Source organism: Lucilia cuprina, chromosome 4 (genome assembly GCF_022045245.1).
Source record: "Lucilia cuprina isolate Lc7/37 chromosome 4, ASM2204524v1, whole genome shotgun sequence".
In the NCBI taxonomy this organism is placed as follows: Eukaryota; Metazoa; Arthropoda; class Insecta; order Diptera; family Calliphoridae; genus Lucilia; species Lucilia cuprina.
The window spans coordinates 76,153,559-76,166,897 of NC_060952.1; the positions used below are offsets into that span (position 1 = coordinate 76,153,559).

At 37.5% G+C, this 13,339-nt stretch overlaps 1 protein-coding gene across 1 annotated transcript in view; it reads right to left on the reverse strand.

Moving 5' to 3' along the window:
* Positions 1 to 2,615: 2,615 nt before the first annotated feature.
* The window catches only part of LOC111684871 (E3 SUMO-protein ligase RanBP2), a 54,357-nt gene continuing 43,633 nt past the window's right edge, over positions 2,616 to 13,339 (reverse strand). The window contains exons 2-5 of the mRNA XM_046947912.1: positions 11,654 to 12,691; positions 6,207 to 11,588; positions 3,493 to 5,362; positions 2,616 to 3,419 (exon numbers count right to left, since the gene is read on the reverse strand). Coding sequence (XP_046803868.1) covers positions 3,124 to 3,419; positions 3,493 to 5,362; positions 6,207 to 11,588; positions 11,654 to 12,691 — 8,586 coding nt within the window. The 3' untranslated portion in view covers positions 2,616 to 3,123. The remainder of the gene's footprint in view (positions 3,420 to 3,492; positions 5,363 to 6,206; positions 11,589 to 11,653; positions 12,692 to 13,339) is intronic.

Here is a 13,339-nt window from a genome sequence, read left to right on the forward strand (position 1 = left end):
ATTGGTTATTGTTTAAAAATAATATATTAATATATTTTCAGATTTTTAAATATTTATAATTGTATTTTTTTAATTTATTTGGGTTAACATTCAGATTTATAGATTTCATACATTTATTTGAAGTTAAATGTAATAATTTTTCTATAAAATAATATCTTAATTAAATGTAACGAAATATCTAGAAATGTCCAGGTTAAAATAGACTGTCAAACTGAGTATTTCGAGGAGCAGTTAAACTAAAGCTTAGTTAAAAAAGTTAAACGTTCATATACAGTGGCCCTGAATTAGGAAGCCTATCGTTGTTTACTGACGAAACTAATTTTTTATTCCAAAATCTCATAATAAAATCAACCTAATGCTTATAGAACGTCAAAGCGAGAGCCTCTAAGACATCTATCGCGTTGTTCACATGTAGGTAAGACATGGGGAATTAGTCCCAAGACTGCAAAATGGATCTTCGACATGGTTATAAAGATTATTCTGATGTAGCTTCGGAAAAAATCCACCTGCTGCAATTATACTGAAGGAATAATCCGTGCTTCTGCACTAATGATCACTGGTGCGATCACCACATGCATTGTTCACACTTATGTAATGGTTGCCTGCCGATCTGATGGTCCATCAACTAGTATTAAACCAGACAGTCAGACTTCAAGCTGTCTGACGATTACTGCAGCATCCTACAGACTGAAATCTCAGCTATAAAAAAGTGATTGACTGCATGAGGTACTATAGGATATTCAATGTTAATATCAGAATTTATACTGACAGTAAACCTGCTGTCAGTACATCGAACCAGTCTGAACTATTACTGCAGCGTCCTACAGACTGAAACCTCAGCTATAAAAAGAGCGATTGACTGGATGAGGTACTATAGGATATTCAATGTTAATATCAGAATTTATACTGACAGTAAACCTGCTGTCAGTACAGCGAACCAGTCTGAATGTCGGTGTCTCTTGACGAGATGGCGAAACATTTGTGCCTGTATCTACTCTGGGTACCGGGTCTTCTAATATTCCCGGCAATAGAAAAGCGGACGAACTAGCAAAAAATGGTTCACGCATTCACATAGGAGATACTGACATACTAGTTGGTGTTGTAAGGTCTCTATGGTTCTGCTCAGACCAGATGGTCATCACATCTACATCAAGAAAGACCTGGCCTCTCTATGATGAGCAAAGGTCCTTTTGTTTGAGGGGGCTTTCAAGGATGAGACTACGTATACAGGTAGCAATCCTAACAATGCATTGTACTATAGGTGCGCATGCAAGAAGACTAAATCTTCCATACAATGACTATTGCAAAGTGAGGACGAAGTGGAAATTGTAGAACACTTTCTCTGCCTCTGCTTCTAGGCAGTCCAACATTGCAGGAACTTACGACTCTATCTAATATTGAAATACATAAGATAGAAACGTTCATTCGTGCCTCTGGCTCGTTTAATATCATGTTAATAACGGTCTTGTAATGTCCCATAGGTTGGTTTTCTTTTTGCAGAATCCGCTATAGGGTATCACAACGGGACCATTAAGTGAGTCGGTCAAATATCATTCCATTTACTGCATGCATACCGTTTGATGGTGGGTATATAAGTTTCGACATGAGTTGTTATTCAGGTCCGAGTTTGGGAACAACTCTTGCGTCATCGTTTTTATTTCTTAAGGACGATCAGGCTTATGCTTGTTGCTGGGCTTTCTACATAATTACTTCTTACTCCACACTAATTTATTTAATGCACTACTTCGTATAACTGTTATAAGTTATGCGTTGTCTTCATTAAACGCGTGTTTATACCCTTTATTGGCTTAGAATCATTTTCTGAGTCGATTAAGCTATGTCCGTCCGTCCCTCTGGCTAGCTGTCCATGTAAACTTTGTGCCGCAATTTTCAAGATAATTGGATGAAATTTGGCACACACGCTTCTTTTGGCCCAAGGACGAAGCCTATTGTAAATGGTTAAAATCGGTCCATTATTTCGACTAGCCCCCATACAACCGTACCCCCCAAATATGGCCTTTTGGCTTATAATTAATTTAAATGATCCATTATGTTAACAAAAGTCGACAAAACTTATTTTTCTAGAACTTTAAATGACACTACCGATTTTTATAATGATCGGGCTTCATTTGACCCTATCCCCCATACAAACTTCCCTTCAGAAAATGACTTAAAGGTCAAAATTCACTTACAAACACTAATAACTCTTTTAAATTCTACATAAATAATATTGAAGAAGACTTAACTCCCCCAACCAACATTTTTAAGAATAGGGCCACATTTTGCCCTACTCCCCTTTAAGCCCTCTTAAAAAAATCTCTTTTTTGCCAAAAAAAAGTAAAAATATTCCGAAATAAAGTTAAAAAAATAAACCAAATGCTTTATTTTTTTAAATAATCCCCATTTTTAACATACATACTGACTGGTGTAGGGTACTTTTGACGAAATTAAGTTCGGATGCTCCAACTTCCTATAAAAAGGTATAGATCATTTGGTGGGGTTTTCTCTGGACACACATGTGATAAACTGGCAATATGAGTGCTTAATGCATCGAGATCCTTATTAAAACCAAAAAAAGCTTCGGCATAGTCGAATATAACACTCTTGCTTGTTAATTATTGTATTTCTTTTACTTTTTATTTGAATACCATTAATAATTATGAAAATAACTTAAGATAAGAGTTTCAACAAAGATTTTTTCCTGGTAAAATAAAATTATAATAAAGTATGTTTTCTAAACATTGGTAAATTAATCCAAAAAAAAAAAAATATTTGTAATAAGTTAAATGATATAAAAAGTACTAGAATAAATTGATACATTTATTTTGAAAAAATGAAAAATAGAAAAAAAATACAATTTTCCAGACCAACTGCAGTGCATAAAATAAAGAGGTGGTCCACAGAAAATAAATAATTTATTTTAATACATACTAAACATAAACTTACGAAATATATTATTATTATTATTACTAGTAAATACAAAATAATAAAAAGAAAAAAATAAAATAAACAAATCCTAGAAAGAAATATATATTTGTAAAACTAAATGTTAATTTTTGTTTTATTTTATTACTCCGTTAACAATTGGATATTGTTTTGTTTGTTCTTTAGATAAAATTGTTTTTAATTATTTTCACGTTTCTTGCAATTTTCAATGCAGTCATTAAGGTGTTTGCTAAAGGCTTCAGCCAATTCCACCTTTTTGAAACGCACCGCTAGTTTTTCCAATTCTCCCTCATTGGATTCGGCATAGTTTAATGTAGCCCAAACAAAACTTTTGGGATTGTTATTCATGTTGTTGAAATGAAAATCAGCATTGACTGCATGATTCAAGACCAATTTATGAATTTGTTCACGACGCATAACCAGGCGATAACTTTGTTTGGCTGGATGTAGTAAAAGTTTTAATTCACCCACACCTAGAAAGACAAACAAAAAATATTAATGATTTACTTTAAAATTAAAAAAAAAAAAACTATCTAACAAACTTACCTCTCTCTTTCCATTCTTTATTGGTGGCATCCCAACGATATAGTACAGCTCGCTCTCCAAACAATTTGGTTTCCTCCTCTTCACCAGTGCTGACCACCACCTCATTGGGTAATTCTATGATGGGATCATAATGAGGATCATAGTTTTCTTCATTATCATCACCGCCTCCTTCACCACCGCCTACACTTTTTTGCGATTCATTTGCTTTCGTTGTGGAAGCATTTTTATCCGAAGCATCTAATTCTGCTTGAGGTTTTGAGAAATTGGAAAAAGCATTTTGATGTGTTAAACCAATAAAGCCTCCAGGGCCCGGCTTATCAGTAGATTTTGTAAAGGAGTTAGAATTTGAGCCGGCTTTCGCCAAACTGGCAAAATCAATTGAGGCTGTTGAGGTTTTTGATAAATCTACAAATGCGGATTTGTCACCAGTCTGTGGAGTATTTGCATTGGTTTTAGCTGCCAAACTGGCAAAGTCTACAGCTGCTGTTGATGTTTTACATAAATCGGCAAATGTAGTACCAGTTGCTACTGATGACGGTGTTGTATTGGTATCTTTTGCTAAGCTACCGAATGTAGGCAAAGCCGAGGAACTTGAGCCAAATATTGAACCTTGTGTATTATTCGAGCCGAATCCTCCAAAACCAGTTGTAGTATTAGTAGATGAGCCGAATATGGAATTGCCAGTGCCATTGCCGCCACTTTGTGTGGTATTACCAGAATTACCAAATATCGATTTGGTGGTATCATTAGCATTTGTGGCGGTAGATCCAAAAACGGGAGCCGAACTGCCGAATACAGGTTTTCCGCCAAATATTGGAGCAGAGCTTGTATTGGTACTACTACCACCAAAGATGGATTTGGTTGCTGTCTTATCTGCCGATGTAGTTGAAAAACTAAGGGTATTTTCTTTGGCTGATCCACCAAATATCGATCCACCGCCTACATTAGTTGTGGCGGTTGTTGCAGCTGAACCAAATAAGAATCCTCCTGAACCTGCTGTTCCAAATGTCTTGGCTTCTTCTGCTGGTTTAGTGGTACTATTCAGAGCTGCTGCAAATGAAAATGTGGTGTTTGCAGGTTTTTCTGTTGCTGAAGGGGTAAAAGCTGTAGAATTGGCTCCACCAAAACCAGAGAAAATACTATCATTCATTTTAGTGGTATCTGCCTTAACATTGGTTTTTGACAAAGGACTTTGCTTTAATAAAGTGCGATTTATAGTCGTTTTGTTGATGGTCAAAGCAGGCAACTCCATAACTTCCAATGGATTTTGTGTATCCTCCTTGTTAACAAATGATGATAGATTTTTAACATCAGCAAAAACAAACTTATCTGGATCACAACCTCTACAACCGGTACATGCTGGTTTAGTTGCAAAGAACTCATGGGGTAATTTCAATTTATCTGCCTTCTTTTTATCCTCTTCACTTATACCCATAGCTGTAGTTGATGCTTGTGTATTATTTGTGGGTGTTGCCATTGATGTATTGGCTGGTGACTCAATAACCTCTGCTGTTCCATCTAGAGCCTTTTTAACTGTTGCCATAAATTCTTCCGCCACTTCTTTGGTCTTAAAACGTAAGGAGAATTTTTCCAATTCAACCTCACCTTCACTGAAATCATTAACCACAAATAGCCAAGATTTATCATCCTTGCGCTTATAGTCAACATCTTCGTTGAGCACATGATTCAAACAGATTTTTAGAATTTGTTCACGTCTCATGACAACACGTAATTTTTTGTTCTCCTTGTGACGTAAAATTTTGACATTACCCAAACCTCTCTCTTTCCATTCGCCATCAATGAAACGATATAATTTAGCGCGATGTACATATAAAAGTTCTTCGTCTTCTTCGCCGGTTTTCACTTCAATCTTTGGATAATTTGACATGAAAATAATAAATAAAATAAATAAATGTGTTTGTGTTTCTGAAATTAAATAAGTTAGAATGACATATTCGGCTATAGACTAGACTAGACTAGACTAAAGACTAGACTAGAGTAGATAAGACTATAGACTACATTATAGACTAGACTATATACTAGACTATAGACTACAGACTAGACTACAGACTAGACTATAGATTAGACTATATACAACAGACTAGACTATATTCTATATTATAGACTAGACTAAACTATAGGCAAGACTATAGAATAGACTATATACTAGACTAAAGGCTAGACTATAGACTAGAGTATAGATTAGACTATAGACTAGACTATAGACTACACTAAAGACTATACTATAAAATAGACTATAGACTAGAGACTACACTATAGACTAGACTATAGACAAGACTATAGACAAGACTATAGACTAGACTATAGAATAGACTATAGACAAGACTATAGACAAGACTATAGACAAGACTATAGACTAGACTATAGACTAGACTATAGACTAGACTATAGACTAGACTATAGACTAGACTATAGACTAGACTATAGACTAGACTATAGACTAGACTATAGAATAGACTATAGACTAGACTATAGACTAGACTATAGAATAGACTATAGACTAGACTATAGACTAGACTATAGGCTAGACTATAGATAAGACTATAGACAAGACTATAGACTATATAGGCTATATACTAGACTATTTAATTTTACTCAAACACATTGAATTATTAATTATTCTACACTCGATTCATTACAATTGCAATGACTTGTATAAAAATGTTAAATTTAAAAGGAACTCAAAAACTTACCTTATCTGGCAATGGTATAACAGGTGTGAAATATGTATTATTCTCTTCCTCTTCATGATACTCGGCTTCACCATCATCATCACCGGCGCCACCATCAGCATCACCGCCAGCACCACCGAATTTCAAAGGACTTTTACCCGCCTTACCAGGACTCTTGGGTTTGAGAGTGAAACTAAATTCTTTCTTATCCAAAGAAAATGTATTTGGAGTAGATTCTCCGCCCGCACCAGGCATAGCTGGTGATTCCATAGCTTTGGAGGATAAACTAAAACTGAAAGTGGATTTACCCAAAGGTGCATTAGCTGTTGTCGAAGGAGTGCTATTTAATGTTGTAGAAGTTGCAGTGGGTGGTGTAAAAGTAAATGATTTAGAACTATCAGTAGCTGTTACAGGGGTAGCAGCAAATCCAAAACTGAATTTCGATGATGGATTGGAGAGTGCTAATATATTGGTATTGGCATCTTTCTTGGGAATAGTATCATCTTTAGGAGCATCGCAAGCACTGCAATAAACCACATCTGCTGTATTGGATAAATAACAACCCTGACATGTCCAAGATCCGGCTTTAGGTTTGAAAGCATCACCAAATCCAGCTGTAGCGGGAGCTTTGCCAGGTGTACTAGCCTCATTTGGTTTTGGTGTAGTACTAGCTGTAGCTGGAGAACCAAAACCGAAACTGAATTTTTGTGAAGGATTTGAAAGCGCTAGAATATTGGTATTGGCATCTTTTTTGGGAACGGTATCATCCTTAGGGGCATCACAAGCTTTGCAATAGATAGCATCACCTTCGTTGGACAAATAACAACCTTGACACGTCCAAGAACCAGCTTTTGGTTTGAAGGCATCACCAAATCCTCCGGCAGCAGGAGTTGCAGTGTCTTTCGATTTTGTGATACTGGTAGTGGCTGTAGGTGTACCAAATCCTAATGTAGGCTTACTAGTGACAGCTGGAGTTTGTCCTGCTGCTGGAGAAGCAGCGCCAAAACCAAAACTAAACTTAGTGTTGCTGCTGGTGGCCAAAATATTTGAGTTGGCTTCTTTTTTGGGAACCGTATTATCTTTAGGTGTATCACAAGCTACACAATACAATTGATCAGCAGGATTTGATATGTAGCAAGCTTCACAAGACCAGGAACCAGCTTTCGGCTTAAAAGCATCACCAAAACCTTTAGCTGGTTTAGCATCAGCAGATTCTTTCTTCTTTTCATTGGCTTTAGAAGTGGCCTCCTCACCATCACTGTTCATAAGGGCTTGGGCTTTTTGTATAGCTTCCAAGAATTGCGCACAAGTTTCGGGAAGTTTAAAACGTACCGTCAACATTTCAGTAACCAACTCATTCTCAGAAAAGTCCTGACCAGCCCACGATAAAGCGGTTTTTGAGTTTTTGGCATATTTGAAGGAAGTGTCTTTATATATACGTTGATTACAGCATAGCTTGTGTATCTGTTCTCTACGCATAACCAAACGTACTTTATTGATATCGTCTTTGTCCTGCAACAGTTTAATGTTGCCAAGACCACGTTCTTTCCATTCACCAGCTTCTTTATCAAATCGCAAGAGTTTAGCCCGATGTTCGAATAGTACCACTTCGTTTTCCTCGCCCGTATTCACTTCTACCAGATCTGGTAGCGGTATGACTGGATTAAATTGTGCTGTTGGTACATATTCGTCTTCATTGTCGGAAGCTGTAGATTTATTTAAGTTACTGGCATTGGCCGTTTCATTAACGGTAGTGGGTATAACAGCAGCAGATGTTGTAGTGGTGGTACTGGGTGTACTTGTGAATGGAGAGGTTGACAAGTTGCTAAAGATACTAGCGAAAGGTGAAGCAGTACTACTGGTGGTAGTGACTTTAGCCACACTTACAGCTGGTGTAACAGCTGTAGGTGCTGCTGCTGGCTTTCCAAAAGTAAAGTTAGCAAATGGTGAAGCTGTAGTCGAGTTAGTGGTTGCAGGTTTGTTTGGTGTCTCAGTGTTTGTGGAAGATTTTGTTGACAAATTAAGGCCGCTAAATAATGATTTTGAAGCTTGTGTGTTGGCAGCAGCAGTAGTAGCTGGCACTGGAGTTATGGGTTGACCAAAAACAGCTTTTCCTTGGCCAGCAAAACCGGTCTCGCTCTTTGGCGCTGGTGTACTGGTAACAAAATTGGTTACATTTGACTTGGCCAATGAAAATGGTGCCGTAGCATTTGATACCGCGGTGGTGACTTTAGGTTTTTCTTCCTTTTTAGTTGCTGTAACTGTTGTTTTTTCTTCAGCTTCTTTTTGGGCCTTTTTAAAGGCTTCCTGGAATTGTTTAGCTGTTTCGGGCAACTTGAAACGCACAAAGAATTTCTCCAATTGTAAAGATTCATCAGCAAAATCGTTAGCCGCCCATATAAAGCCCTTAGTTTCATTCTTGGGTACAGTTAAGACTAATTCGGGTGTAATGACATGATTGGCACAGATTTTATGGGTCTGATCACGTCTCATCAAAATGCGAGAACTACCCTCCTTATTTTTGAGTATCTTAATATCGCCAATACCACGTTCCTTCCACTCTTTATCCAAATGACGGAATAATTTAGCTCTATGGCAAAACATAACTTCTTCATCCTCTTCACCAGTGCGTACCTCTATTTCATCGGGCAGCGGAATAATGGGTTTAAAGTCAGGACGTGGATCGTATTCAATTTCCTCGTTGCCAGATCTATTAAAATCACTACCCACACTTTCAGAAGTTTTATTAAGGGTATCATTGGCTTGGGAAGCGTTGTTTGCTTGGGCAGCAGCTGCTGCAATTTGAGGTTTAAAGCTAAACGTTGAGGTAGCAATTGTGACACCAAATGTATTCGTAGTGGAGCTAACAGTGGTTGTTACTGTTTTATTGTTGGCCAATGGAGCTATTTCTTGTTGTGGTGGTGCTTGGCTTACTAAGCTTGGTTTAATATGATGAGAGGGTATGGTAACACTTAAAGGAGTTTGCTGTTGAGATTGTATAGGAATGCTATTGGGATTAGGTAAAGGATCAGAGCTAGTTATAACCACATTAGCGGGTGGACCCTTTTCCACGGGTTGGTTATTTAAAGTTTTATGGAATTGCATAGTAGTGGTTGGTGTTATATTTATTGGGGCGGTATTAGCAGCTGGTACTGGCATGCTCATAGATGTCGTATGGGTAAGGGGAGTGTTTGCATAGGTGGGTATGGTGGGAGGTGCTGCTGATATATTGGTGATATTGGGTGTGATTGATACCGGTGGCTGTTGCAACAAATTGTACAAATTGCTAGTTCTATTGGGCTCCACAGCTAAAGGTGCAGGAGGTTGGTTAGGTGGTGGTAATAAAGGTGTCGAGGATGCCTGCATATTGAAGTTCAAACCAGCCGGTGGTACTGGTACTGTAGGTTCCAAATACGGCAATGAAGGTAGAGGACCAGGGCGTTGGTTAATGGGTGGTGCTCCCGGTTGTGGTGTCATTATATAGGGATTGGGTTGATTGGGATGACCATAGAAGTTCATGGGATAATTATGTGGATTAGGTGGAAACATAGGGCTGTTATAAGCTGCCGCCTGCAAACGTTGCTGCTGTGCCATGAATGGTGAGTTGGACATCATGTTTGGCCCATTTGAAACACCACCCGCATTAGGAGCATATTGATTGGCATTTGTTTGTTGTTGCTGCTGATACAACTGTTGCTGCAAAGTGTCCTCGATAAGATACAAATCATCTAAAACATTAGAGGCATCATCCCTAGAGGGTGGATTTGAAGAAATTCTCATTTTCTTCATGGCATCTTCAACACTGGAGAGTTTTTCTTTTAAGCTAGAAATTTCCTTGGTAACATTACGTAATTCCGGTTTAAGAGTCTCCATAATTTCATCTTTGAGCATGGTCAAAGTGTTGGCCATTTGTTTTACTAGATTTTCCATTTCCAGATTGTGTGAAGACATTAAAGCATTGGCATTGGATATTGTTTCACGTCTAGCACGAGTAGAATTCATGATAGAACCAGACGCTAAGATCGGGTTTTCAGCATAGAAATCTTCTTCGGCATCTTCATAAGTGCTGGAATTGTTGTGTATTGAATTGGGACTGAAAACAGTGTTGGAATCGTTTAGATAACGTGCTGAGGCCTGTTGTAGTCTTTTGATTTCGCTGTGTATGACGGAGTTAAGAGGATGATTGGGATCTGCATGAGCACTGCTTTTCAGTAAAGCTAAAGTTTGATTGAGACAATCACTGGCACGATCCAAATACATGCGTTTAGTCTTTTTAGGAGTCTTGCTGGCCTCGTCGAGTTTGCGATAAGCCTCGGCTTGTAAATAGGTGGCAAAGGGCAGTTGTATACCTGTCAATTCTTCAATTAAATCCTCATATTCGGATTTTTTGAAATAACGTGTTGCCAAATATGAAACAGCATCTTCTGCTGCAGCGGCTAAATCACGTTCAGCGGCCGAACTTTGAGACTTAGCGTACTTGAAATATTTGCGGAAGGGTTCCAAAACGCCCTTGTTATGCATTTTCATCATATTCAAACCATATTTATAGATTGATTCGGCTCTGGCTTCAAGGAATGCCTTTTCTATGGGTTTTACAATATCTTGGGCTCGGGCCACAAACAATTGTCCCAATTTGAATACAATAGCCATGTCTAACTTGGGTCCATTAATGCCTCTAACAGCCTCGATGCCATACTGCAAACTAGCTCTCAGTTCAGCCAAATCACTGCCATTGCTTAGATTTTTGTACACCATATACGCAGCTTGCCACCACTGTGACTGCTCTTCCGAACACAGCAGATTCTGTATATTAACAAATGGCAAAATTTTAGGTTTACCAGCAGCAGTGCTATTGCCTGACTGATAGTTATCAAAGGCTTCTCTATCCACCTCCAAAGCTCTCTTGGCCTGTATTGTGGCAGCATAAAGGAAACTATCAACATCCAATTGATTTAAGGATTCGGCTCCACAGAACGATAGATTTTGTGTGGAGAAATTTAAACCACTGAAATATTTGGCCTTTACATAAGCCAAATTCTCATTTCCCAGACACAAATAGACCATGTGTTGCAAAGACTGTGGTCTTAAGTACTGGGCAGCATCTTCATAACGTTCTATATCAGCATATGTTGGCAATTCGTACAGAGGTTCACTCAGTTTAGGACTTTTGGCAAAAAGAGATGATTGTTCTTTAACCTTTTGGTCACTGTTGCAGAATAATAAAGCAAAAATATTTTTCCTCCATTGCCGATCACTGCAAGTTTGGCGTACTTGGCTTAAGAGTTCATCATTACTATTCCACAAGCTTGATGACTGAGAACCCAATAAATTGTTAATATTATGAGCATTTTCCTTGTTGACTGCAGGATCATCGTTGATGCAGGAAAGTAAAGTTCTGCCCATCTATAAAATAGAAATAAATTCTTTAGAAAATGTTTAAATTTATTGCTTCGCTTTAAAATATGTACCTGAGCACAACGGAAGGATCCCTCTCTCTGCCACAGAGCTATTAATTGTTTACTTTGCTCATCGCAATGTTTCATCCAGGGTTCTTTGGTGTCTGGTGCCTCGATTTGATAGGCCAACATTAAAAGAGGCAAAACAGCTCTGGTAGTTTCCTTCCATTTATTTTTATTTTGCAATAATTCTCGTTTAAAAATTAAAGCAGTGGCATGCAACAATAACTGACCGCGGTAATGTTCAAGGAACAATTCTACCAATTCCTTTTGGGCACAAAACTTCTCCGACAACTGTGAAATCTTAAAAAGATATTGATCCAAGTTGAAGAGTAAATTTGCTGTTTCAGTTACACCACCACCTATTAGAGAGGTGCCAGCTGTCAAGGAGAATGATATATGAACCTGACGTTCCAAACATATGGCCAACAATAGCCAAAAGTCCCAGTCTTTTTTGGTATTTGGCATTTGTTCGTATTTATTCAAAACTAGCCAAACAACATTATACCATTCACTGCTTGTCACAAATTCATCCTTGTGGCTCATCTCCAATTGATGTACATACTTGAAAGCATCTAATATTTGATTTTTTTCCACGTAATTACGCACTAGTCTCACTCTCAATTGTACATCATTTGGTCGTGCGGAGATTTCTTTTTGAATCAATTCCTCCACCTGATTAGTGCCTAGATTATCTTTATTCATAAGTTTTAGACGTAAAGAAAATACAGCCTCATTTTGAACCTTTTCCGATTCGGCCAATTCACACCAATATTTAGCTTTATTACTATTCAAATTCTTATCGTCCAACAATAGTTGACAAACTTCGGCTAAAACATCCGATTGTTTGGGATTCAATTGTAAGGAACGCTGAAATGATTGTAAAGCTTTGTCGGGTTTTTTAAGGCGTTGATAACATTGGCCAAGTAATTTATGAGCCTGATCATTGTCTTCTTTAACGCTCAAATAAGAGCAAAGATATTGTTCGGCTGTGGCGAATTCGTTGACTTTATAATAGAGTTTTGCAATAGTGAAACTGCGTAAGTGACGCTAAAATTAAAAGATTATTATGAGAAGAGTATTAGTTAAACAAATTTTGTTGATATTTAGTTCATTTTAAAAGGGCTGAGTGGATATACATTAAACAAGGAATAAAGAAGAGAAGGGAGCATTCGCAGAGTATAATATGAACTCATCGCAAATAAATGAAGACAATAATTTATAAAAGAAATCTCTATAAAAGAAATGTCTATATAAATATGTTGCAAGGTCAGGAAATACCTATCGGCCACAGGCGAATCGTTACAACACCAACCATTATTAGAGATGGGAAAAGAGTAAAACCCCAATAGGTAAATACACAGTAAAACGGGTATCACTGCCAACGTATCAATTGTCTTACATTTAGATGCAGAGATTCTAAGAAAAATACCGCAAGTAATTCGTTTCTGTATCCTACCATTCGCTATGGTTGAGTTCTGCAAAGCATCGATACTAACCAAGTCACTAGAAAAATCCTGAAACCTGATTATAATTAACTACTTCCTGATGGTAGCTATTATAAAGATGAAATATTTGCATTCATTTGAACTTTCTATCTATCTATCTATCTATCTATCTATCTATCTATCTATCTATCTATCTATCTATCTATCTATCTATTTATCTATCTATCTATCTATCTATCTATCTATCTAT